The sequence below is a fragment of the Polypterus senegalus genome, chromosome 11, assembly GCF_016835505.1.
Source record: "Polypterus senegalus isolate Bchr_013 chromosome 11, ASM1683550v1, whole genome shotgun sequence".
Classification (NCBI taxonomy): domain Eukaryota; kingdom Metazoa; phylum Chordata; class Cladistia; order Polypteriformes; family Polypteridae; genus Polypterus; species Polypterus senegalus.
This window is the reverse complement of record NC_053164.1, coordinates 156,105,307-156,127,851: the sequence shown is the minus strand read 5'-3', so window position 1 is coordinate 156,127,851 and position 22,545 is coordinate 156,105,307. Positions and strand designations below refer to the sequence as shown.

At 38.8% G+C, this 22,545-nt stretch overlaps 1 protein-coding gene across 1 annotated transcript; it reads right to left on the bottom strand.

Annotated features, from left to right (window-relative positions):
- Positions 1 to 20,618: 20,618 nt before the first annotated feature.
- On the bottom strand, positions 20,619 to 21,263 carry LOC120538625 (enkurin-like). Its single transcript, XM_039768012.1, has one exon. It carries the CDS (start codon positions 21,261 to 21,263, stop codon positions 20,619 to 20,621), a length of 645 nt encoding a protein of 214 aa, XP_039623946.1.
- Between the last annotated feature and the right edge of the window lie 1,282 nt (positions 21,264 to 22,545).

The following is a 22,545-nucleotide window of genomic DNA, read 5'->3' as shown; positions in this document are numbered from 1 at the left end:
ACCTAAGAACCTGTAAGCATGGGTGTTTGCTGTGGGCTACCAGTATTTGTTTGGCATCCTAACAGTGTTGAAAAACAACATTTGATGGGTCTAGAAGATGTTTTTGTTATTAGGTATACTATATTACTATATTTTTTGCCCTTTGCCATTAGCATGATCTTCTTAATAGTGTGTACATATTCCACTGGATAACTGTCTTTCTTGTGGTAACCTCCAGTCAAGTTAGATATGCTGCTCACTGGGGACTGCTTTCATTTTGTAAATGGTACACAGTTTGTGCCCTTTGCAATCATCACTAAATGGATGTATCAACCATATAAACTTTCTTATGCCACTCCCAATTGGACCAGAAATCATCTTGCACTGGTGTATTCCTTCACTCGAATGTACAATAGTTTCAGCTGGTGTTCAGTTGGTAACTGGAGCTGCCCTTGCAAACTTTATCTCTTGTAGAATGATTTAAATGACAAGAAAAACTTAAGACAAAGTGACGCGTGGCCCAGAGAAGATAATTACTTCTCAGCATTCAAGCAGGGACTTCACTGTACTCAGTACATGTGACAGTTATAACCCAATAAACCTATAACTGGCAGCTAAGTAAAAGTAAAACACAATAAAAAACAGTAAGCACAATTGTTTAAGCCTAATAATTTAGTTCACCAAAATGTGTATTGATGCAAAGTGACAGTAATGATTTTAAATAAGGGTCAAACCAGAAGATGAAGCATTTAGGGTTGCAACAAGGCAGACTTGTGATTAAGAAATGTTCTGAAATTCTTCTTTTAGTAATAATAAAAAAATGAGCATCAAAACCTAATCACTAGTGATGAGTGAAACAGAATTTTGTTTTCTGTACTATTAGCAAAATTTCCATCAAATTTTGATTTGCATGCAATTTTGTAATTATTTCGTTTTTTTAAAAGTTTATTGGGGTGGAAAGCAAAGGATGTTTCTCCCAAAGCCCTGTTGTGCACTCTAAACCACTTTCTCAATCTTCCACCTTTATCTGCCTTATGCACTACTTTCCTGCACATTCACATTGATTCCTTCGCACAGTTGATTCCTTCACCCAATGGTAACTTGGGGTCAGAGGTAACACCAGCTACGTTGACTTTCCTCAACTTTGTAAGCCAATCCAAGTTAGGACCCTTCTGGAGACCTTTCCACCTTGGGGCTTAAATGTTAGCATTATACAAAGTTATTGTCTGTTATACCTGCATTTTTTCACTCTTTAATTTAATATTGTTTTTTATCAGTATGCTGTTGCTGGAGTATGTGAATTTCCCCTTGGGATTAATAAAGTATCTATCTATCTATCTATCTATCTATCTATCTATCTATCTATCTATCTATCTATCTATCTATCTATCTATCTATCTATCTATCTATCTATTTGGAGCAATGGATTTTAGTACTGAAGAAGGGCCTCCAAGGTGCTTGCAGTTAAGTGTTGTCTACCCTACTTTCCACCTTATTTCCCAAGACTACACTTTGCCATGGCTTTACACTTGGAGAAAAATATTGCAGATGAGATGAAAATAGATGTGATCATTTGGCTTGAAAAATAACACATGTGAAAAACAATTTTGAGGGTTTTTTTTTAGCAAAGTAAAACTTGAGTTTTACTGTGATTTCAATTATGCAAATAATTGTTTTATCACTGCTAATTACTAAACAGAACTTTTGAAGTCAAAAGAGGCATATCCAGAAGTTTAGTAACTACAAAAAAAAAATAACAAAATGCTGAAAAATACATTTAAGTGTATCCACTATTCTGGATAATATTGTAGCATCCAACACTTTATATATCATCGATGGTGATGTCATGCATTGCACATTTCCAGTTGTCCTAGCATTGTAACCAGAATGGAAAATGTAAACAAAACCACAAAATAGACACCAAACAAAGACAAAGTAGTACCTTATAGTAAACAAAATTAAGGCTTGAAAAAATTATAAATTCAAAACTAACTCAAAGGCAAACAGCTTTTCATACTAAAGAACCCTGACATGACCACACCAAATATGCAAACTGAAACATAATAATAATTAAAAACAATAAAATTCTGGGCTGAATATAGGGATTCCTGCTCTATTACATCAGTTTCCCTGAGCTCATCTCACTTTGAGTAACTAATGATGCAACTAGTAATTAGAACTGACCAAGCACATGGAAGTAGAACTGATGTATATGTGCCCAGTTCTATGAGAAAATATTGGTAATAGATATGATCAGAGGTTCTCCATCTTTTCAATTCCTATTTGCTTCTACTAGAAGTGCAGATATTATACGAGTATTAACCTACTAAACTGCAAGGCAGGAAATTGGAAATGTTTTGCCTGGTTAAAAATCTGGACCAGTAGGAGAACTGTTAACAGACTCCAGCTTATTAGATAGCAGTTCCACATTCCTGGGCTAGAAAGACTGGGATCATATTGTTAGTTTTATAAGGTCAGAGAGGCAAAGCCAGCCCTTTAAAGTGTTTACTCTACCCAAGTGTATTAAGTTAGCGGGTGAAGATGACATTACAGTAGAATTAATATAGTAGCTTGTGTAACGCGAGACAAGAACACATGTAAAAGGTCTGGGGCACCCATAGGCAAACCCTGTATACTGAAAGTTGCCGCAAAAGGCACAAATAATATGCGTGTTAGGCGCATGGTGACTAGTCCCACTAAAATTGATCAGTCTTCCTCAAGATGGTGGTACTTCTGGTTAATCTAAAGTGATGTTATGGGAGTCGGCATGTTAATCATTCTGTCAGCAGAAGGGAAAGAAGAAGAGATACCGTTATTGCTTACATTTTTTGTGCATATGCACCCTTTACAAATGTGTAGCTACAGATTGGACAGTTTACTGACCTATACCTGGTGCAAAGTTTGGATATGAATGTTTCTGATATTTTTTATACGTTTTGCATGGTATTAGATCACATATTGCACAAATCCATAACAATAACAGCATCAGGAACTGATTACTTCAAAATAATACATTTTGTTACTAGTTTACCTAGCCATAGTTGCACTGCATGCTCTTACTCAAAAAAATTAAAAAATGTCTTACAATTTAGAGTGATTCAAAGAACACATATTGATGTAGAACATTAATTCATGTTCTGCACACATTCCCAATGTGATGTGGGGTTGAGCAGCATTAAGGCAGAGCTCCAGGAATGTAGAAAGGCTACATGTATCACAAATTCTTGGCCAGCAACACACACTTGGATGCAGTGAAGAAAGGGCTGAAATATTGCAAGTAGACAAGACTTCACGTGATAAAAATGCGTTTTTTATTTCTCAGTTTGGTAAGTTTATTTCACTTAAAGCTGATCTCAAACGTTCTATGGTTTTCATTTGAGTATTCTTATTTGCTGCCATACATAATGTCCTCCAGTTTGGGGATCATGCATATGGTCTCACTAATCTAACGGGAGCAATGAAGATCAACTTTATTCAGTGCATCTTCCAGCAGTGCTTGGCATGAATTGTACTTTATATGCAAGATGCTTTTTGCAGCTTCTCCAGAGCGATGATCTGCAGAAAAAGCAAAAGAAAAGAAAAGGCACCTTTTTGTTAGCTAACCCCCCTTTTGTACAGCATATCTTAGTATAGAACACTACCAGTGCTCGTCCCCACTTTTCTTGCAATCCTAGAAAATATGTCCTTTTTTTAACTTTAATTTAAAAATTACTAAAAGAACTTTCCTCCATTTGAGTACAGCTAGTACTCAATGGAAAAAGGCACACACATTTATACTAAATCTGGAAATGTTTCATTGGACCTAATCATATTCATTTTTAAGTTTAAATTCAAAACATATATATTTATGTACACCTTTATCAAATTACCTCATCATTTCAAACAACACCACATATTTTCATACATTGTCTTTAACCAAATGTATTGCCAAACTCACTTAAATTCCTTCAAATGTATTTCAGCCTCAGCGATCTCTTTCACATTGCACAACATACTCAAACTTACTTAAACTGTCTTTAACACGTTATACTTAACTATACATTTTATTATTATTATTTAGAATCCACTATTTAAAGCATTTACACACTCATTTCCTCTCATTGCTTACATTTATTTTACTCCACACAGAGAATATGCAACTTTGAACCTTAATTTCCTGTTGCTGGGCAACATTGCCCACCACTGCAACACCATATCACCCATACTTCAATCACCTAACAGCTCATGGAAAGCATTTAAAACAATGTGCATAACAAATATGCACCTTCACATTTACAATCTATTTAATAAGTCAACTGACACACACACACACACACACAAACATACCAGCAGCATTTTATCCTTAAAAGAAATAGTCTCCTTTATATTTTATAATTATCAAACAACATTTTCCCATAATACTTGATCAGGGTCTGAAGGAAAAATGGTTTTATACATATAACCATTTTTAAAAGCAAAGTGGAGATATTTCCATTTTATGAAATACTACGCATTTTCAAAACTCACATTTTAATCCAAATTAACTCAGAGCTCTGGAACTTTATCATATATTTGTAAATTTGTGTGCACAATATACAGGGGTGGGCAAAAGTTGGTTTACAATTGATCGTATGGAAAAAGAGATGCAGGTTATCTCATTCTACCTTTAACCTTATCTCTTCCTGTGGGATTCTCCCTCCCACTGGTTGCAACCTTATTACCCTCAGGGAAGACTTTGACCTCATTCATTTTTTTTTACAAGGTGGGGGCTATTCCCCTTACTACATGCCTGGGACTTGAACCCAGGACTTCTATGTGCTCTGGACTCGAACCCAGGACTTCTCTATCCATTTAACAGTATTACTGTCTACTGAGACCTTTTGCCAAACCCAGAAGCAGATCTGGGCAATTCACCCCCAGAAAATAGTGGGTCACTTTCTCCTTTAGGTTACAAGGCAGCAGTTCTTACCACTGCATCATCCAAAAATACATATCATTGATATTTGAGCTTGGGTTTTTAACTCATTGACAGCAACATGTAAATTGAATGATTTTTTTTTACTTTGGTTATATTCTTGAATAAAAGCACATGTGTTTATTTGATATTTGGACTAAAGTCTTCACACATTATACACTTCTCATCATTATTAGTATAATATGGAAAAAGTTTCTGTTGTAGGTATATGTTCAGCATTTTTTGCATTTCTCGCATTTCCTTTCATCCTGCACTTACCCAGATCTTTGTAGACACAGAACACACTTTAAATGCATGTATTCCAAATAACGATATACTGTATTATTTACCCTATACAACCCCTGACACATTACACGCAGATAAGAAGCCTTGGCTTGAGCTGGGAGAACAAGTTTTTTTCATATGATTCAGGGATTCTAGTGTTAAAGGTCACAAGAGAAACAACAACACTGATGGCGCCACATAAAACTGCTCAGCAGTGTAATTGTTTACATCAACAGTAAATCCACACGTTGCCTCAAACGGATGCAGAAATGGTAGTTCATCACGGGCAGCAGTCCAGTTGAAATGTTGGGGATACACCCACTCATCGCCTTCATCCGATGCATCGTCATTCACAGTATCATGCAGTGCACGTTGCTGATCATCATTGTCACTAAAATCTTCTTCAGAACTGCTAAAATCGTGATCAGAATTATTGTCCAAAATCGCCTGCAAAACCTCACTTGAAGTCACTTTATGTTTCGCCATATTCACAGCTTTCACTTCCAATCACAAAGTAAACAATGGTTATCACGTGACCAGCAAAGAAAAATTTTCCGGCCAATACAGAGTTGTCAAAATACAATGTAGTAGTAATACCCACGCCAAATCATCAGTTATACTATGCGCCAGGCATTCACCTAACCATAGGCAAATGTGCCGGATAATTCCGGCAGTATGGCGTCAGCAATAATGCTACGATGCCGGATATATCCAGCACAGGGCGATTAAGAGGTTAAAAGAGCTGAGCCTTTACATTTTAAGCAAAAGAAGATTAAGAGGTGACCTGAGTGAAGTTTTTAAAATTATGAAGGGAATTAGTCCAGTGAATTGAGGCTGTGAGTTTAAAATGAGTTCATCAAGAACACGGGAGACACAGTTGGAAACTTGTTAAGGGTAAATTTCACACAAACATTAGAAAGTTTTTCTTTACTGAGAGAATGATAGACACTTTGAATAAGCTACCAAGTAGTGTGGTAGAAAGTAAGACTTTAGGGACTTTCAAAACTCAACTTGATGTTTTTTTTGGAAGAAATAAGTGGATATTGTTGGGCTGAATGGCCTGTTCTCGTCTAGATTGTTCTAATGTTCTAAAATCATAGAGCTGCTAGTCTGAGTAGAGTCTAGACGGTCACCTCACTTTGTTATGTAGGTGACAGAGGTAGTGAGTGATAGCATACTCTACATACAGGACTGGTAGGAAATGAAAGCTGTCATCTTATTGTAATCTCAGTGTTGGTCCGTGGCTTCTTCCCAGTTCTGACTGACTGACCATGAACTGCACAGGGTGGTTCAGATAATGGATGAAATGATAAAGCTTGATTTACATATGAGAAGAAAATGTACGGTTCCTGAGTTTTATAAAGCAATTTTATATTTGTTTAATAAGCAACACATGCAAGTCCTTTCAGCATTTAGTAAAATGAAGATACGTTACAAACCTGTGTTTGCTTAAGTGATATGATAAAGTATTTACACAATTTTACACAATTTATGCCCTTTTATTCAAATGCAATATTAGAAAAAGGAAACCTGAAGAAAGACATAATATAGTGTTTAAATCACTGCTTTCTTTATTCAATGAACAAAGTTATTATCCAACACCTCTGTGACCGATGTGAAGGTGTCATTGCCCCCAGAGATTCAATACTAGGTTGGTGCAACTTTAGCAGCAGTAATAAGAACTAAACACTCTGTAATTTATAATTTGAGATCAGACTTTCACATTACTGTTGAGGAGTGATAGCCCACTGGTCTTTATTTCATTTAGATACATTCAGAGTTTTACGAGCCTGAACTGTTCATATCAGCAATTCTGTTAGTACAAGTTAGCAATTTGACAAAGCTCTTAAACTCTGACCTTTGAGCCATTCAGCTGTAGATTTTCTTTATTGTTGTGGAGCATTGTCCTGCTGCGTCATCCAACTACACCTTGGACAGAGGACTGGCCATTCTTATAAAGAATATTCTGGTTCTTTCAAAATGGCAAGTCTTCACACACGGAGGCAGCAGCAAAGCTCCCCTCTTCATCACATTGCCACCCCCATGTTTTATTGTAGGTATGAAGTTCTCATTGTTGAAATCTGTGTTACTTTACAACACACCTAGTGGACCTGCGCCATCCACAATGTTCTTGTCTGTCTTTACTACAAGAGGCGTGAAGATGATCCAGGTGACTCTGTGCTATATCCCTGTAGTTAGGATATAGCAGGTTGAGACAAGCACCAAAGCTGCTCTTGGATAGCAGAGTTTGTCTTACTACTCTCCCATGAGTCCTGCTTTTAGTCTTTATCTCTCATAGCACAGAGTCATTAACACTGACTTTAGAGGAGGGTAGACAGGTCTGAAGGTCTTTAGATGTTTCTTCTTGAATCCTCTGTGACTTTTTGACTCAGGCATTGCTGCAACCTTTTGGCACGCCTATGAAGATGTTGCTCTTTTCTGAATGTTTTTGCTTTTGGAGTTGATGGCTGTCACTGTGGTGCCGTGGAGTCACAGAGCCTTAGCAATGGCTAACGCTTTCCTGATTTCACTTTTGTTTTTCTTCATCTCTTCTGAGATTTCCTTTGATCAAGACTCCATCTTGTTCTAGAAACCTTAGAGTGACAACTTCACTGTCATGGTAAGTGACAACATATGGCGAGGTTTAGATTTAATAAGGCTGGCTGTATCTTGTTATCAGTTATCTTTGCTCAGCTGTTTGTGTGAGTCACTAAAGAGACAATTCTCTTGCATGTGGCAATACAGCTGCTGGGTTACTTTATTACTTCAGTATCTTAGGCAGCAACTTATAAATGATGTTATATGTTTATTCTGATTCCTATCATCTAATATTATATTTTATCTAAAGATCTGAAGCCATTTGTTATGACAAATATACAAAAATATACAAAAAAGAACATCTGGAAGGGAGCAAAAACCTGAACATCACTGTGCATTTATCTGAATCAGAGGTGCCACCATGAAGAACATTTACTACCGCATGGCCTGAAGTCTGTTCTGTATTATTAATGTCCGAGTCTTAACACAAGTTTTATCACTTATGGACTCTTTTAAGCCAACTACTGATGATTTGAGTTTTTAAGAGTGACGTTTCACTTTCCACTCGGTCACTTGAGTTGATATTTTTAATTGTATTCATATTGATGGATTTCTTTTTTTTTTGCTTATGTGCCAGGTGCTGAACTCTGTAATTTTAATACTCCTTATAGTTTGATCTTCAATAGTTTTTATTTTATCATCCAGTATATATTTATACTTTTGCAGATTTATTCTAGGGGTCCATCTCACAAATGATCTTGCATTGCCCTGTTTTGTTATGTTGATTTCCATTGTACTCTTAACTTGAGATGCTGTGCTCTATGATACAGTTTGTGCAGAATAAATATGAATTGTTTAACTCTTTGAGGGCTGAATATTTTTTCTTAAAAACTCAGTTTTCTGAGAAGCACACAAGGCAATTGTTTCATACATAAATCAACATAAAACATTTGTTGCTAAGTGCCGTGGCTGCTGTTTGCTCATGTTTGGCATGTCAGGCGGCAATGGCTGTGTGAGGGCATCCCAATGGACAGCATGAATGCAAGGTGGGCCTGCTGCCTGGCTGTATTCGCACAGCAGGTGGGTGTTTGGTGGTGGTCGCAGTGTAATGCAATATGTGGTGGTCCTCCCAGGCGAATGCTGCTGTAGGCGCATCATCTACATGAAAGTGTTCAGCACCACAATCAGCTGGGGAATGTTCAGATGATGCTGGTACCTCCATCTCCAAATCACCTGTATCAAACTCGGAGTCTGACAAGTCAGAGTCCCATTCAACGAAATTACGTAAAACGTTCATGGAGTATTTTGCTTTGCACATTCGCTTTGGTCTCTCACCAGATGTCAATGCCATTTCAGAGGTGGTTTGCTCTTTGCTACTCATGCAAGCGTAGGGAATCGAGGTCAAACCAACAAAGCTATGTAACTTTCCTTCTAGCAAAGAGAGTCAAACTAAAACGTAAGGGCGAGTTTTGTCGCAGCTTACAGCTGATAACGTACTCTACCCCTGAATTTTGACAAAAGTCGACATCAGCCCTGAAAGAGTTAATAATGTCTGTTTGACTTCCCTGTGGTGGGTTGGTGCCCTGCCTGGGGTTTGTTTCCTGCCTTGCGCCCTGTGTTGGCTGGGATTGGCTCCAGCAGACCCCCGTGACCCTGTAGTTAGGATATAGCAAGTTGGATAATGGATGGATGGATGTTTGACTTCCTTAACCAGTGCCCTTATTTGTGTTCTGACTTTGAGAGAATGAACTTCTCTGTGCTAGGAGATATGTCATGCTTTACATATTTTAATTGCTGCATTAACTTTGCTTGCTGGCATTTTTGAAATGTGCGACCTTACTGTCTGCTCAAAGTTAGTTTGATAATCCAAGCCACCCTCCCTGTTCATTTCACATTGTCTCCTGCACTGCCAAATTTTCCATTCTGTCCTCCCTCTCTTGGATGAAGTAATGTGGTGTTTCAGGTAAATTTTTGGTGATTTCAATACCTAGGATCTTTTTACAGTTTAAAGAATATACAATTAAATTTGGCTCTATGAACACTGATCAATAGAAAAAGACTATTTCATCCAGCCATCCATCCATTTTCTAACCCGCTGAATCCGAATACAGGGTCACGGGGGTCTGCTGGAGCCAATCCCAGCCAACACAGGGCACAAGGCAGGAACCAATCCTGGGCAGGGTGCCAACCCACCACAGGACACACACAAACACACCCACACACCAAGCACACACTAGGGCCAATTTAGAATCGCCAATCCACCTAACCTGCATGTCTTTGGATTGTGGGAGGAAACCGGAGCGCCCGGAGGAAACCCACACAGACACGGGAGAACATGCAAACTCCACGCAGGGAGGACCCGGAAGCGAACCCGGTCTCCTAACTGCGAGGCAGCAGCGCTACCACTGCGCCACCGTGCCGCCCAGACTATTTCATGTCAAAGTAAAAACAGATCTCTGCAAGGTAATCTTAATTCTCAGAAAGCATTTGATAAGGTACCACATGAGTGGTTGGGCATCAAACTAAAAGAAGTGTGGGTTTAGGGTGATGTTTTTAGATGGGTGCAGAATTGGCTCAGACACAGGAAGCAGAGGGTGATGGTGCGAGGAACCTTATCAGAATTGGCTGATGTTAAGAGGGCTAGGGCCACTGCTATTTTTAATATATATATAAATGATTTAGCTGGTTCAGTATGCAGATGATACCAAGACAGGTGGATTAGCAGATAACTTGGAATCCGTTATATCTTTATAACTTGCAGAGAAAACTTGGGGGTCACCACACAAGGATTAGTTGCTAAAGTCCTCGGACAATTCCCCATAAATATGTTAGGAAGGGATACTTCGTGTAAATGAAATATGAGAATCGGGTGTTGCCCAGAGGGGGTATATATTGATCTAGAACAGGGGTCTCCAACACGTCGCTCGCGAGCTACCAGTAGCTCACAACCCCTTTTCAAGTATCTCTCCAAAGGGTTAATGAATCCTACATGAATTTGAAAACTTGATTAGTCAAATTAGAGGTGGGCAATCTTTCCAAAAAATCATATCACGATCCTTTTAACACAAAATTACAATCCACAATCTGAATTACAATCTATCTTTTCAATGTGGCATACATTACATGCCAGACTCAAACTCATCAAGACCTAAGTAACAGTTTATTTTAAATATCAAACAAAGTTCAATTCAATTGTTCTCTTGTTTGCTAGCTAAGCGGAGTTAGGGATCATGCCCTGAAGCTGGAGAGTGAGTGAGGAAGGCCGCTTCCCTTGGCCCTCTGCGTGTTTCTCTGATTCATGCAAATAAATCGGTACCGCAAGCGAACCATGATAGTAAGCAAAATGAGGGAAGTCACAAAATCAAAGGGAATGTTCAAGCAAATTATAGAAAAAAACCTGATCTAAATCCATGAAGTAGCTCTCTCGTGAAAAGTGGACAGACGGACGGACAGACAGACAGACATTGGATTTTATATATTATATATTAGTAAACCTTCAAAATAATGTGCAGTTAAAGCCTCAACAGCATTCTCAGCATTTCTGGAGCTTAGTAGAGTCAGATAACTATAAGAATCTTCACCAAGCAGCTCTGAAAATTTCTGCTTTGTTTGGTCTACGTACCTCTGTGAGTCTGCCTTTCCTGACATGAAATCAAAGTTCAGAACAAGACTGACATTTAAATGACTCCATAAGAGTGAACCTAAGTGGCTACACTCTACCATACACCTCTCTTGTTGACTCCATGCAGTGCCAGTCATCTGATTAGCTTAAAAACACATCACACATGCAACTGGACATGTGAATACTCTTGTGAAGTGAAACAGTAGCGTGTAACAAAATGACAAATGAATAAATAATATCTGTGTATTTGTAATTGCATTGTTTTGTTTTGACAGCATTCATGTTTTAATTCAATAGTGTGAGATACACTTGAAATGCATACAGACATACAGAATGCACTTGCAGGTGAACTAAATATTTTTTGTGATGTTATAATGCAAAATGTGAGTTGTGGACACCAACATTTTGTAAATGTTCAGGCAAAACAAGCTTATTCAGTTTGTTTGGGTTTAAAAAAGCTATGAGAATAAACGTTAGAAAACATGAGTATCTTTCAGCAATTTTCATTTTGTAAAAGTAGCTGTCAGAGGAAAAAAGGTCAGAGACCCCCCTGATCTAGAAGGTGTTCAACAACAAATGGTAATGCAGACTGGAGTAGCTTCTGTTTATGTGAAAGGAGAAATTACTTGATTTGTATCAGAAAAATTGGGGTTGTTCCTTACAACTGTTCTGCCTAAGGCTAGAAAGTACCACTTTAGAATATCATTGTACTATTATTTATGATTCAGTTTGACCAGAAACTAGAACATGATTGGCTTACTGAGCTATAGGAGGTTCTCTAGAGGCTCTAGCTTCTTTCACAGTTCATTGTGCTAGGAGAGCAAGGAGCTGCAATGCAGATAGACCAAAATGAGGTTACTTCTAAGAGGTGTAGGGTTCCAGAATCAATACAACATGTGACACTGCTAGTATCCTCAGAATATTAAGAGAAAGAACTGGGCCCTAGGATGAAAGCAGTAAAACAGGTGCAATGGAGAAACAGTCAACCCACTAATTTTTACAAGGTTGGGGAGCATGCACTGGTACAGCATGTTAGCATGCCCACCACACAACAAAACAACTGGGGATCCGAGTTGATAACCCCAAAGGCAGACATACAGTCCAGTCTCATCCACCAGAAATGATCAACTATCTGCCACAGCCAGGTGTTATGTGGGAGTCCCCTTGACCTTGTCCAGCCACTCGGGCCCTCAATCAGGATCCTGCGAGCTTGATCACCCTCGGGGAATCATGCCACATGGCCATAGTGCCGTAACTGACGCTCCCTCACAATGCAGGTAATGCAGGCAAGTGCACCTCATTCAGGACACGGTGAGCAACCACTCTTTCGAAATTAAGTCAAACCAGTGGCACCCTAGGATTCTCCAAAGAGACACAGTACTGACGCAGTCCAGTGTTTGTCTCAGATCACTGGATAGTGTCCATGTCTCTCAATCGTGTGCCTAAGAGGTTATTAAAGGGCTGGATGTTGGTTTTTATTCAGGACACTCGCAAGTCCAGACACTCAGACTCTTCTCTCAGTCTCTCGAGAGCCCCAATCAGAGCCTCCGTTGACTCTGTAAAGATCACAGCATCATCAGCAAAGTGAAGATCAGTAAATCTCTCTTCACCAACAGATGCCCCACAGCCGCTGCACCCCATGACTCTGCCGAACACCCTAGCCATGCAAGCACTAAACAGAGTAGTAGCAGAACACACCGATGATGAACCCCAGAATCAACTGGAAAAAACAGAGGTTCTGCATGCACTCTGCACAGCACTCACAGCACCAGTGTGCAGGCTGGCCATGATATCCAACAACTTTGAGGGGATACTGTGAACCCTCAGGATGTCCCACAGGGCAGCTTGATCTACTAAGTCGAACGTTTTACAAAAATTGACAAAGGCTGCAAAGAAACTCTGCTGATATTCACTTTTGCACTCCATGAGAACCCTCAGTGCAGTCAATGGTAGACTTCTTAGATGTAAAACCAGACTACTTCAGTCAAATGATTACGGACTCTATTGAGGATGGCCCTATCAAAGAGAACAGAACAGGAGAACAGACTGGAGAATTTTACTCTGGACACCCCAGATCCCTACAGCCTTTCCTACCTTCAGCTGGGTCACAAATCTGTGCAGTTTCACTGGGATTGGGTGGTTCACAGCTAATTGGAGGATTCCTCTGTAAGCAGGACCTCGGTCAGAACACCATAAATACTGTGCAATTGTTTACAGTTTCCTCTAACAAATGCCTCCTTATCTGCTCTCCAGGCCCTTGCAGCCATCCTTCTCAGTTCTCGGCACAGATCAGAGTTGCCATCAAGACAGGTGCTGTGACTCCTCTCGATTATATCCAGGGTGCCATGTGAGATGAAACATCTCCTTCTGGGAACACCGACAACACCAACACAACCCTTAGCAACCTTCAGGGTCTTGTCATAGAAGGTCTCCCACATTACATTAGTATTGGCAGCCACATCCAAGTCTGTAAGTTCCTCACACAAACTGTGTGCAAACTCATTAGAAACAGCCTGATCTTGGAGTCTGGCCAGGTCCAGCCTCATTTTCCTAGTAGGAGGTAGCCTACTGCACCTAAGCTGGATCATCAGAGAAGCAACAAGTCTGTGGTAAGAATTCACAAACTGGGCACTTCTATAGACCCTGCAGTTTTGTAAGAGCCTCCAGTGTCTGCCCACAAGGATGTGATCGATCTTCTTTACTACACCACCATTTCTGGATTACCAAGTCCAATGATGAGGCTCAGGGTGCTGGAACCAGGATCCAGCAATCTGCAAACCCTGACCTTTTGCAAAGTCAAGGAACATGGAGCCACTTTCACCATGGTCGCCAGACCCATGGGGACCGAAACAATATCTTAGCCTGTCACTGCCAGTGGTTGCATTAAAGTCACCTATGACCAGAGGAGTGTTACTTTGAGGGCATCTTTCAACCACCAAGTGAAGTTGCAAATAGAATGTCTCCCTCAATGCCATTGGAGTATACACTGTGACAAAAGACGACACCCACAGAGTAACATATGAGTACTGGGTTGTTTTCCGAATAAAGATTTTTAGTAAAGCAGTATTTAGTTGTATGAAATTAAATCAAATGTGAAAAACTGGTCGTGCAAAATTTGGGTACCCTTGTAATTTTGCTGATTTAAATGCATGTAACTGCTCAATATTGATTACTTGCAACACCAAATTGGTTGGATTAGCTCATTAAGACTTGAACGTCATAGACAGGTGTGTCCAATCATGAGAAAAGGTATTTAAGGTGATCAATTGCAAGTTGTGCTTCCCTTTGACTCCCCTCTGAAGAGTAACAGCATGGGATCCTCAAAGCAACTCTCAAAAGATCTGAAAACAAAGATTGTTCAGTATCATGGTTTAGGGGAAGGCTACAAAAGGCTATCTCAGAGGTTTAAACTGTCAGTTTCAACTGTAAGAAATGTAATCAGGAAATGGAAGGCCAAAGGCACAGTTACTGTTAAACCCAGTTCTGGCAGGCCAAGAAAAATACAGGAGCGGCATATGCGTAGGATTGTGAGAATGGTTACAGACAACCCACAGATCACCTCCAAAGACCTGCAAGAACATCTTGCTGCAGATGGTGTATCATTACGTAGTTCTACAATTGTAGAATTTCCACAAAGAAGATCTGTATGGCAGGGTGATGAGAAAGAAGCCCTTTCTGCACTCACACCACAAACAGAGTTGCTTGTTGTATGCAAATGCTTATTTAGACAAGCCAGATTCATTTTGGTACAAAGTGCTTTGGACTGATGAGACAAAAATCGAGTTATTTGGTCATAACAAAAAGCTCTTTGCATGGTGGAAGAAGAACACCGTATTCCAAGAAAAACACTTGCTACGTACTGTCAGTTTTGGTGGAGGTTCCATCATGCTGTGGGGCTGTGTGGCTAGTTCAGGGACTGGGGCTCTTTTTAAAGTCGAGGATCGGATGAATTCAACCCAATATCAACAAATTGTTCAGGATAATGTTCAAGCATCAGTCACAAAGTTGAAGTTACGCAGGGGTTGGATATTCCAACAAGACAATGACCCAAAACACAGTTCAAAATCTACAAAGGCATTAACACAGAGGGAGAAGTATAATGTTCTGGGATGGCCGTCACAGTCCCCTGACTTGAATATCATCAAAAATCTATGGGATGATTTGAAGCAGACTGTCCATGCTCGGTAGCCATCAAATTTAACTGAACTAGAGAGATTTGGTATGGAAGAATGGTCAAAAATACCTCCTTCCAGAATCCAGGCACTCATCAAAGGCTGTAGGAGGCATCTAGAGGCTGTTATATTTGCAAAAGGAGGCTGAAAAGAAGTATTGATGTAATATCTCTGTTGGGGTGACCAAATTTATGCACCTGTTTAATTTTGTTATGATGCATATTGCATATTTTCTGTTAATCCAATAAACTTCCATAAGGCATGCCATATATTAAAAGGACGTTGCTACTTTGCTACTTTGAAAGCTCAGCCAATGATAAATTAAAGAATTAAGAGAGGTTCCCAAACTTTTTCATATGATTGTATGATTCCTTCAGTCATAGTGACCCTAAACTAAAATAGTATTGCATTTTTAGGAGGTTCCTCATAAATTGTATTTGAATAACAGACAGTGCACACATGGAAACAGTATAATAGTTTACCTATAGAAACCAAATCAAGAGATTAAGCGCACACCACACTTTCAGATGATGTGAATTATGAAGACTAACAACCCATGACCATCCAGTATGATTCCATTTCTTACTGATATACCCTGAATTTGTGTTTTGGTTCTTAGCTTCCACAGCCCAAGGCCTCTTTGGCCATAGTTTATTCACAGGCACATTGAGTGTTGGGTGTGTGCCCTTTAGACTTGCCAGGCTATCTGCACTTGCAAGAATAGTCTCCCATATACTGGACACAGGGATGATGGCTGAAACATTTTTAGTAAAGAAGTATGCACTCATTATTTCATTCACTGTAATGATTTTATATGCTATAGATAAGAAGGCCTGCGGTGGGTTGGCACCCTGCCCTGGATTGGTTCCTGCCTTGTGCCCTGTGTTGGCTGGGATTGGCTCCAGCAGACCCCCGTGACCCTTTATTCAGATGGTTTGAAAATGGATGGATGGATCGATAAGAAGGCATTTGAAGTCCCTGAAGTGAGGACAGAAAGTGTTGATATAAAGCTTTTTACCCAGCTCTGTTACCTGACATACAGACTCACATCACTGCAGGAGATGCTGTCTTTGAGATATATATATATATATTTGAGATTTATAAGGTTTTCACTGTTGTGATGTTCTGAGTAATGAATAGTCTTGGTCTCCTCTGACATGAGGAAACCAGAAAATGATACTCATGTTCTCAAAACCAACTGCTCACACACATCTGTGATGAGAATAGACTGGCATGATGTGGTGAAAGTTGTAAAGACTCCTCCCTATTCTTTTAATTGGTTCTTCTCTCCTCCTCTACCTATAACATCTAATTCTAATGTTACTGGAAACCAACTATAGCGATTTTCACTTCCTTTAAAGTTTGTCCTTAACCTCATGGCACTGGCCAATGAAGTATAATGAAGACAGTTCTTTTCAGTGCTCTTAAAGGAGATCTCTAGTATTTAGCAACAACATGTCAGGTGTTATGAATGAAAAACTCTCAATGCTGGTAAAAGATGTTACTATTTTCATTCAGTCTACTGCAAGTACAGAAAAATAGGAGAATAAGAAAAAGTGACTGTTCTTTCCAGCATCTTTCCCTGAAGGGAGCACAATGCTCCACAATGAAGCCCAAACTAGTAAGACTATAGTGTGGCAAGGAATCACATGTGCTGGCCCTTCTGTCTTCAGACTGGAGGAGTGGTCTCATTTGATTCCTTTGCCTACATGTATAAAAAAGAAAGCAGAAGTGATTAAAGAAAAGTGAGAAAAATGGTGTCACCTACTTTGTACTTTGTAGGGTAGCCTTTGAGGTCAAGTCACCCTTTTACCTGCCATTCTGCTTTCTTTCATTGAGCGTCTACTGAATTCTGAATAACTTAATCAGTTAAGGGTGCAAAATGGGTTATGCTGACACCTCAAAAATCCCGTGTCTTGGATGAATCCTACACCAGTAGGTTGTCTATGTTAAGTATGCAAGTTTTCCCTGTGTCATGTCTGTATTGGTTTTCCCTCTAACAAACAGTCTTTTTCACATATCCCCAAAGATGTGTAGGTTAAGTGACTATTCGAAACTAGCTCTGTATGAGTGTATGAGTTAGCTTGTGGTGCCCTGGCACCCTTGTCTAGGCTGCTCCATTCCTTACACAATCCCGTACTGAATAGAATTTAACGAGAATGTCGTTTATGCTATAATTTTGAGCCCACAAAACTCAAGTTAAGGATTGAACAACAAATTAAATGTAAACACTTGAAGTGGCCATGAAACTCAAAAATAGCCTGTACATTTCAAATACGTTGAGAAGAACCATAAAATTCTTTGTCCACAAAAAGCCATGAAAACACTAAGACTAAGAAAACCCAGGACGAAATGGGAGCCAAACAACACAATCAGGACCTTATTGCCTTAGTACTTAGCTGAGGCATCTCAGGCCTTATATAGACCAAAGACAATCCCTCAGTTGAAATCAGGGGTCACTATCCCCTTTGTCTGAACATATACATCACACAGACAATAATTAACAAAATTAACAACAACAATAATAATAGTTAATTACATTTATATAGCGCTTTTCTCACTGCTCAAAATGCTTAGGAAGACAATACAAAATGGTAAATAAACAAGAAAATAAGAAAGAAAATTATCAATTACCCTTTTTTTTTTTTTGAAGGCTTGTGAAAAGGAGCGAATTTGACACGTTATATCTGTTTAAAGGTGAACCCCTGGGTTCAGTTGATGTGGCCTGCACAACTTAAAGTCCATCTTATCATTTTGGTAAAGACACATATTGGTTTCCTGTTTATCATAAGGGTGTAATTTCCTGCATGAAATATGGTTCAAAAATGGCCTAGGTTTTTCATGTCTAAATGGCCAAAAATATGGTGAGAACACTAATAAGTTTTTAATTAGACATCAAGATGAGTAAAATGGTATATCATATGTAGAGATTTTCTCATACCATTGACTTATGCGGCACTTGGCAAAAAAGTGATATCAAAGCATTCATAAATAATTCTTATGAACCAAAAAACAAAAAAACTAAAACCATGGACCAGAGCCCTTGTTAATACATACCCTTTTAAAGCATTTGCCATATTACTAGATAAAGAAAACACTTAATTGAATGTATCACATCTGATCTGTTGCCATTGATTCTAATCTTGTAAATTCTGCATTTCTTATTATTGAAAACAACTGTCACAATTAATAGTGAGGCAAAGAAAGAGAGAAAGACCACTGCATAATATGACCCCCTTGAAGCTTCACTCAGAGACCCTTCACTTGAACAAGAGCTTATAGCTTAGCCGAGTAAGATGCTGATTCTTAACACAAGGGCCCTGGGTCTACCTCTTTGTGTGAGGACACAAAATAGAAAGGGGCACAGCCCTAAAACTAAGACTATTGTTCTCCCTAGGCAGACTTCCCATTTTGTCTCCTTGTTTAAACAATATTTCAAAGAAGTTAACCATTGTCTACTGAACTGAGATCAGACTATAAATTTTGCAGTTACACCTTTCAGTAGTGCAGAAGAGTTCATTCTACAATCCGATTCCACCATTCAGGACATGTAATGCAACAGACAACATTCATGTTTTACAATTAAGAAATGACAATGAGAACGACCCATTACAGACTTTTACTTGAAATTACATTTCCATATTCTGCTAAACTGAATCTAACTTCCTGTGCCATACATACTAGGGAACCTAGTGCTCTCTCTCTAGGGCTAAAGTTTGTACATGAAGATTAAAACCAGTGACATATAAGAAAAGCCCAAAAACATTTACACTACTTTAACTGGACAGTAATATAAAGATGTCTTCAAGGTAAGGTATTTATTTCAAGTGCGGAAGACAGCGGGTTCGAGGAAAGACTGTAATATATATCATGGCACCAGATTGGTGACATGTTGCTTGTTGATTAGCACATGCAAATAACAATGTGGCAATTCTGAACCTACGAGCCAATGAACCTATGACTCCATTGAGTGTGGGTTTAAAGATTTCATGGGCAACCATCAGAAAATACTAACTCCACTTGAATAAGGCTAAAGTTGTTTATAAGTGGCATTTCAGGTGTTGGTTCAGATCCCACTACTGACACTGTGTGACCATGAGCAAGTCACTTGACCTGCCTGTGCTCCAATTGGAAAACCAAAAGAAACATAACCAATTGTATCATAAATGTTCTCAGTCGCCTTGGATAAAGCTGTAGGCCAAATAAGTATATGTAAAATGTAAATATATAACTACATAAACATGGCAATACTGATTGGGAGGGGGACAGGCCAACATGTACTTGGACACTAACTGTAGATTGTAGTTGAAGGAATCTGTCTAAATTCCTGAGGGTACTCCTCACCTCTACTATGCTCTGTGACCCTCATGTCTCTGTATGTGCTTATCTTCATTCAACAGCTTTGTTAAGAAAAGCTTGGCACTGTGACACAGTAAATCAAACTGTTTAATTTGGAGAGAACTCCTTGCCTCAAGTAAGTGCAACCCAGGCATGGCATGAATACCCTTGAAATGCCTGGCCTCCTCTGGAACAGGCAGCACCATTGGTGAATGTTATGTTTTCGTAACATATTAGCTAATAACACTTCATTAGTACAAAACTGTGGCTTAATGTGACACAGTGAGACAAAGGAGACATTGGTCATGTTGTCCTCTTCTGTTTTTGAAGACTGGAATATGTCACTTTAAACGCAGGTCTTGTATCATATTGAAAATACAAAAATTAACTCCAGTCAGATTACATTCTAATACAGTGTTTATCACTCAAATTCAAAACTGACTACATTACAAACAGAGGGGTGAAAGGAATATAAAAGGGCACAGCACAAAGCAAGGTGGAATTGAGAAAAGGAGCACATGAATTTGGAAGTAAGACAGGAGAATAATTTCTTTTATGTTATTGTTAAGGATTATGCTCTAGAATTATTTTATAGTAGTTCATAGTTCAAAAGATCTCCAACATGTCAGCCTAGAAAAAAATGTTCTTCCGCAACAACAGAAAACATGTAATGTGCTAAGAAGATTCAATGTAGTTTTCCTGATGAACATGCTCATGCACACTGTGCTCTAAACACATACCATATGCCACATTAGTGAAAGTCAATGTAGATCACAGGCTCCTCCTCAACTTTTTTGATATCTTTCTCAAGTTGGTCCATTGCATGCTCCAGTCTCTGCTTGTGCTGCTTAACAGGGTTTGTGTCAATAAGCACCGGGAGACACAAATACTGACGATTTAGCTCTTCCCAGTTTTTCTTGAGACCATAAAGTAGCCTCTGGCGGTCTTCATCATGGAGCTGCTTTGGCCTTGCTTTGTAAAATTGGTCTTTTAAATAAGTTTCATATTCTTTCTTCTTCTCCTTGATCTTCACAATATATTCAGGGATTTCCCCATAACCCTTCTTATTAATAAACTTTGGAATTCCTGAGGTTTCCAAAAGATGCCTGTCACCTTTCCTGGAATCTACAAAGCATACTGGGGGCTTCTTTGGACTTGCCTTTATGACTTCCATAGCATTACTGGCAATAAAATTCTTTTTGTTTGGGCTTCTCTTTAGTGGGTTTTCAGGTCTGGGTGGTATAGGAGGTTTCCTCTTCTCATGATCTGCATATTTGAAGGGCTTCTTCTGAGGTAACCTCTTCTCTTTTGAATGCTTCCGCAGAAAATTTTGAGGAGAAGGGACTTCTACTTTTGCGGGGCCCATAGTTTTATACAGACTGACACTTTTATCCATCTACTTTCCAAGATTTGTTTATCTCAGACTGGCTCCAAACAATACAATGTGGCACATAATCGTCTTTGCAAATGCTTAATAAGAAAACAACTCAATCATAAAACAAAGAGGTTAGCCCTTTCAGCAAACCTACCAACTCCATTCACATAAACACTGCCACCTGACTGAGGTGCAGGAAAGTGAGATGCTTGGCTTTACTAGCTTGGGAGCTACCACAAATCAAGGGTGTTGGCCCTTGAATTCCAAGAACCATTACAAGGGCTAACAGACTCAATGCACTTATACGTTCATCTCCTTTTGACATCAGGGTGATTGTTTCTCTGATGCCAGGGCCAATTAGAATACAATACAATAGAATACACCCCCTCAAAATGGTTTCACTCAGTTTCCTTCTAAGGGTGAGTCTTGTAGACTGACATTGACACTAATGTAAATGGAAGGTTTGATGGTGTGTTTATATTGTGGTCTATACTAGGTCATTGAATGTAATCAGCTTTTGTGAGCCCTCAACTGTCTGGAGCTGACATCGATTGAAAATGCAGAACTGCTCTATGAATGAATAAGTGACTAGATTTAAAATCATCCTATGTAGATAGGTCTATCATTTTTTTTAGAAATCAGAGAACAAGCACAATGTTCTTCCTTCTTAGAGGTTTTGTATTTATATACACAGAGCACTGATTATTGAATATCCACATAACAAACAATACAATAATAACCTAATATGCTAAAAAGAAGTAAATTCTTCTGGTTAATGAAAAATTAGACATTCTGCACCTGTTTGTATTATTGAGTTACTGTCTGAAAAACTCTTCTAAATGTATACTTGGAAAAAATCAAGAAAACTGGAGAGGATTGGAACCACTAAATATTTTTTTCTTTAATATTTTATTAGGAATGCTATTTAAAAATTTAAATGTGCACATGTGAAATAGTTTTCAGGTTTGCCAGTCAACATTTGACCAACTAATTTATGACTTATTCTTAATTACATTGTGGTTAATAAAAGCAAGCATTATAAATAAATTGAATTTATTATAAGAAAGTAGATTAAAAGAAGGCAAATAGGCAGAAACAAAGTAGAATCATGTAAATTGAAAACCATGGCATCTTTCTCAGTTTCAAAGACAGCTAAATGTCACATTTGTTTTCTTGTTCTTCTTCTTGGATTTATTGTAGCTAAGTGCATTATTGCCATCTACTACATCAGAGTATGAGCAGAAATGGAAAATTCATATTTTCCCACTCAATGCTGAGTTTATTCAAACAACGCCAGATTGTA

Bases quoted from the DNA above. Each gene is read 5' to 3' on its own strand.
- LOC120538625 (XM_039768012.1), bottom strand. From the start codon at position 21,263: ATGGATAAAAGTGTCAGTCTGTATAAAACTATGGGCCCCGCAAAAGTA.